Source organism: Styela clava, chromosome 4 (assembly GCF_964204865.1).
Source record: "Styela clava chromosome 4, kaStyClav1.hap1.2, whole genome shotgun sequence".
In the NCBI taxonomy this organism is placed as follows: Eukaryota; Metazoa; Chordata; class Ascidiacea; order Stolidobranchia; family Styelidae; genus Styela; species Styela clava.
The window spans coordinates 7,381,456-7,386,814 of record NC_135253.1 but is presented as its reverse complement, the minus strand read 5'-3'; the positions used below and the strand labels follow the sequence as shown (position 1 = coordinate 7,386,814).

The following is a 5,359-nucleotide window of genomic DNA, read 5'->3' as shown; positions in this document are numbered from 1 at the left end:
AATGTGTTCCAGGCGTTCCAGCTAATAAATTATCCATCGTTACAAGATATAATAGATATAAAAAAAGGTGCAACCTGTCCCTATTTTAATCGCATTGCTGTGTTCCACAAATGACGTCACCGTTTCTTTTTCTAACGTGGGTTTAATGTTTTTCTTTATTACTCCTTTCGTATATTTTTGATGATGTTGAAATAACTTCCGCTCGTTAGCGCGTTAATAAAAGCTGTTGAAACAAAAAAAAAAGAGTGACAGTCGGCAGTGGGGAGCGTTTGTGGGATATAACTAGTTAGCTTATGCACTGTTACTATATTATACAAACAAAATTGTTCTGCGCAAATATATTGAGGATAATATAAGAATACCATATTTTCATTCACTCATATTTAATTAAACAACATAAAGTTTCGCAGTACAAGATATCAAACGACGAAATGAAGATTCAGTTGTTTTACATGGGCCTTCTTGTGGCTGGGATTGCAGTTTTTGGTAAGTTGAATTTCCCTACTTTTGTTCTTGTTGCCATGTCATGAAAACGACATAATTTAAAGCATTTCCGTGAAATTAATCGAAGCAACCTAAGAAATGTAAGCATGACAGCATATTTATCGTTCTCTACTGAAGTATAATTAAATCAAATAATAAAATATAATCGGTAAATTTTTAACTGCTTATATATTATTCCGCATGAATATTTCTGTTTTTTATTTTTTCTGTTCCGTAACACATCGTCTTTTTCTTATAAAGGAGAAGTTTGTTGGGCACCGATGCTTTGTAAAGACCGGACAATGCCATCGTGGGTAAAACTAAATGTCGGCGTAAGTATGAGTATATTTTTGTTTAATGTGTTAGCAAGAAGGTCAACATTGACATGATTAGATTTAGAGCGTATGCTATCAAAGATTCCACAATTCTGTAAATCGTATGCGAGACATTTGCTGGACTCCAACCACGTACAATATAACCGCTTTATCAATTTTCCTCCCGCCAACAATAAATGTGAAGATTTTTGCTTTACTAGAATAGTATTTTTTAACCCATTAAAACATTATTTTACTTGTACTTTTTTTCCAAAATAGGCTACAGGCAATACCGTGGATTACAAATGTGCAGAAAGAGTCGAAGCGTTAGAAGGTAGGCACAATAATATATAGTTATGATGATAACACACAATACCTGGCGAGAAATAAAAGCAGTAAAAAAATAGTGCGTTAGAAAATTGTAATGTAAATCAAAAACACATGAACAGTAATGGGGCATGCTGAAAACATTTGGTGATGTCACAAAACGTGAAATACGGTGCACTTCCTTAGAATAGTGCATTGCAAATCTTTAAGTTGTGAACATTCGAGAATTTGCAATATATACTTTTTTCTTATCTACATAAAATCATTGACTGCTACGTGCTGCCCAATATCTGTTTCTGTAGCTTGTATAATTACATCAATACACTCTCTTTGTATTTAGGTCCAATCCAATTAATTATATTCAAATTTAGCAAAATAGAGAATTCGCAGTCCACAGACAGAAACGTCCACATGCGTCAAGAGTATTGGGCGTAAGACTATACAATTGATTAAGAATGAGTCAAGCTCAAATATCTCTGATAGACTCTAAAAGTGGTTGTCGAACTTTTTAGGGCGCGCCCCCTTTATAGAATTTGTCAAGTCTCGCTCCCCACCTCAAAAACAACTAGCGAGCAATAATTTAATAGTAAGGCAATAGTATGTTTCATTTAGAAAACACGTTGAAAATGTACATAATGAAGAAATATAAATGGCAAAATCGAATCTAACAAATATTTTTATTTTCAATTAGCTTCACGCCCCCTCAAAAATTGTCTTGTGGCATTGCATTATTGGGGCTATTCATATTTACTGGTGATATAAATAGGTATACAGATCCTATCTCCTAATAAATTCATCGCCCGCAAATTTCAAACACCTTTATGCTCGGGTCCGTAATACAGTCGTGGGTGTTTCATGTAGAACGTACAATGTGCTTGATTTTTTTATTACCTATAATTAGAAATCGGAACGATAAAATACACGGTTTAGCCAAGATTCAAGATTATGTTTGTCATATTCCCTGAAAAATATATTAAATACGTAATGTTTATTTAGGCACTGTCAGCACGATGAAGAATCAAATCCAAGAACTGACGGAAGTAATGACTGGCAAGATGACGACTGACGCAACTACCAAGTCATCAACAGGTAAATAAATGTACGCATTTCATGCAGGTTAGTTTAAATTTAAACAATTAAACATTTCACATTATAATTTTGGCAAGAATGTAATTAAATGAGTGCGATTACTTTTGAATTTGATTGCAAAATTGTTGAGAATGTTTACCACGATGGACCGAAATACATACTTTTGATATAGTTGATAAAAAACAATAATCTTTAATGTAGCTTTAACTAAGCTAATTTTGAATATTACTAAGACTCTACTACGCGATCAAACGCTGCTACAATGCTCCATGATAATAATGGAATAGTATCAACTCCCACTTCCAATCCAAGTACTACTTCTGTCTTGGACATTTTTTTGAGGACCGAGAAAAGCCAAGGCCAAACAACTGCACAAGGTATTCGGTGTATAGTACGATGTTAAACAAACGATAGTTTAACAAAGTTGGCAAACCCGACTTACGTCGTTTATTCATATTTGCTGCCACTAATGTTTGAATAAAAAAAATGCATGAAGTATACTAAGGCTAGGCTAATAAGGTATTTATTTTCGTATAAGAATTGTTCAAACGAAAAATGGTCTACTATTTAACGGTATGCATATAAATGTATTTGGATTCTTTCTCGCTCATAAACATAACCCATTGATATATATATTATATGTTCATCGCTCGAAATTTTTCATTTATTCATTTTGTTTTATTTTTTTTATCAATGCTATCACATAATAATAATAATATATTTATAATCAAAATGCCAAGATATGCCAACTATGCAGCAAGCATCTGAGTCTTTCGTTTTTCGAGATTGATGCAAATTTACAAAATTATATATGTTTTGTTAAAGGCTGTGTTTCTTATCGAAATAAATGCTTCAAAACTCCACAAGATTTACTCACGACCGAGAGCGTTGATTTAAATCAGGCTCGAACAATGTGTACCGATATTGGATGGAAACTTGCCAATATATATTCAACAGAACACTACGAAGCTATAGCAGAATATCTTCGCAATAAGTATCCCAAAATTAACCAGCCTACTGTGTGGCTTGGTATGACCCTAGGACAGGTTAGAAACCTACAATATTATTATAGTGAAATGGAATTTGTTTCTGTTTATCACGATGCTATGTTGAATTCTCAATTTTTAGCACTTCCTGGCACTAAGCATTTCTACACGTACAAAAAGTCCACGATTTTGTTTCTTTTATTCGTTTGTAGCACGGATACCATTGCAATATAAGTTGACCTCCAAAGAAAATGTTCATTATTTCAAACACAATGAATTTATCACGTTTTCATGTAATGGCGTGGCTGGATCAAATGAAGGCCACAACAAACTAAATGCGTTTATACTGTTTTATGGTATTGGAAACTATACATGCAAATGAAATATGATGTTCTTGGTTTCAGGATTCACAACTTTATCTATCTAATGGAACGGTTGGCCCTACCTTGAAATGGTATCCTGGTTTCCCGGGAGGCTCAGGGGGAAAGATGATTTCAATGGATGTACTGCACGTTAAAAACCACAATTATCAAGGCATGGTAAATCAACCCCCAGAAAACAAAAGAAAAGGGGCTCTTTGTGAAAATTGAATATGAACTTACAATTATAAAAAGCTGAATTCAAAATATTTGGGGATGAAGTATTGTCACGTAATGGGTTACCGAAGATTAAACACATTTAAATACATTTCAGTACAAACGTACGTTTCGCTTGTTTGCATATTTTTTATGACAAAATTCGACAATTTTTTTCACAATAAACAACGTTCACTCATTTACTCAAAACAACTTAATTTTTAAACATTTAAATGAAGATTTTAGAGGTCGTGGTACCCCACATAAATAAACCGTTTTATTGACTTTTCTCTCCCAGAGATGAATTTGAAAATTCTATCTTAATAAATTTGTCCGAAAAGTTTTAGACTTTCTTTTATATATTTCTGCTCTTCTTCAATTTTTCCATTGTACGATTCTCCTGTTATATATCTATTTTATGTTTTACTAATAGGCTATACTCAACATAATAAATATTGACTTCTTATTGCCAATGAGTGACAGTGACCCCCCCCCCCCCCCCCCCCCTTTTAGAAAAATTTGAATGTCTGTGTTTTAGTTAAAGCAATGCAAATATATCTTAATACATTTGATTTGGCTTGTACCCGCGCTACGGCGAAGAAATTAAAAATCTGAAGGGGCGGACTATAGTTGATAGAAGCCGAATCTTTTTCTTTGTGTATAGCCTACTAAATATTTTACCCATGAGTCAAAACTGATAGGTCAACTCACCATTTTGAGAAATATTAATTCAAGTTGTGCTCAATTTTATGTGATTATAATATCTTCGACCACATGGATATATTTAGGAAAACAATGTAATGTGCTCGTATGAGCATTTTGATAAATCAAGGCGGTGACGATAGTTTACTATTTGAGGAATATGAGCTACATAATTGTTTCTTCTTCTTCTTTTTATTAATTATTATTTGAATATTACAAATGAAATAATTCTCGGAAATATCATTTGTACATAACTGAGCAGGGGTTGTGGACAAATAGATCAAGACATTTGCTTGTTTGTTTGCTCATTAATTTGAATGCATCTTTGATTTTTTAATTGTGTTAAACTTTCTAAATTTGATTATAGTAATAATATACTGTATATATATATATGTGCTAGTGTGCAGTCATAGCGTGATTATTTACTAATAGGGTCATTCGAGAGTTTTGGTGGGGTAGCAGAAATACCAGTAAATACTCATAATATATGATAAGGTCAATTCAATCACATGAAAAGCCGAAATGAGAATGTCTGGAAAGAAACTAAAAGTGGAAGGAAAAAATCTCGGACGAGGAAGTTTATTGTATTATTCGAAAAAGAAAATTCGTATTTTACGATGTAAAAGATATTTTAGATTTGATCTCGCATACCTCTCTCTCACTTTTAGCCAATCATATTTCTCTATTATCTTAACAATCCCAGACAAATTATGTTTTATCTTTATTATCTTACTGTCCTGTTTACAATGACTTATTACAGGGGAGGGGGGCAAAATCTTTTAGTATAAGAGCCGCATGCAGCAATCATAAATATGTAAGAGCCGCATAATTTTTTAAATCCATAATAATAAAATACCGTGAACAGAAAAAAACTTTACACAAA

At 32.9% G+C, this 5,359-nt stretch overlaps 1 protein-coding gene across 2 annotated transcripts; it reads left to right on the top strand.

Moving 5' to 3' along the window:
- The first annotated feature begins 265 nt into the window (after positions 1-265).
- On the top strand, positions 266-4,773 carry LOC120326847 (uncharacterized). 2 transcript variants are annotated; one of them, XM_039393201.2, is made up of 7 exons: positions 266-486; positions 745-815; positions 1,077-1,131; positions 2,121-2,213; positions 2,447-2,590; positions 3,039-3,259; positions 3,604-4,773. In XM_039393201.2, exons 1-7 carry the CDS (start codon positions 432-434, stop codon positions 3,787-3,789), a joined length of 825 nt encoding a protein of 274 aa, XP_039249135.2. In that variant the 5' UTR covers positions 266-431; the 3' UTR covers positions 3,790-4,773. The 2 variants fall into 2 exon arrangements, with proteins under 2 accessions (XP_039249135.2, XP_039249136.2); XM_039393202.2 differs by lacking the exon at positions 2,447-2,590.
- Positions 4,774-5,359: the final 586 nt, after the last annotated feature.

What these genes read in the sequence shown, in the direction of transcription:
- LOC120326847 (XM_039393201.2), top strand. Translation starts at nt 432, where the DNA reads ATGAAGATTCAGTTGTTTTACATGGGCCTTCTTGTGGCTGGGATTGCA. An exon ending in AAGAGTCGAAGCGTTAGAAG is followed by an intron (nt 1,132 to 2,120) that starts GTAGGCACAATA and finishes ATGTTTATTTAG; the next exon opens with GCACTGTCAGCACGATGAAG. An exon ending in AACTACCAAGTCATCAACAG is followed by an intron (nt 2,214 to 2,446) that starts GTAAATAAATGT and finishes AATATTACTAAG; the next exon opens with ACTCTACTACGCGATCAAAC.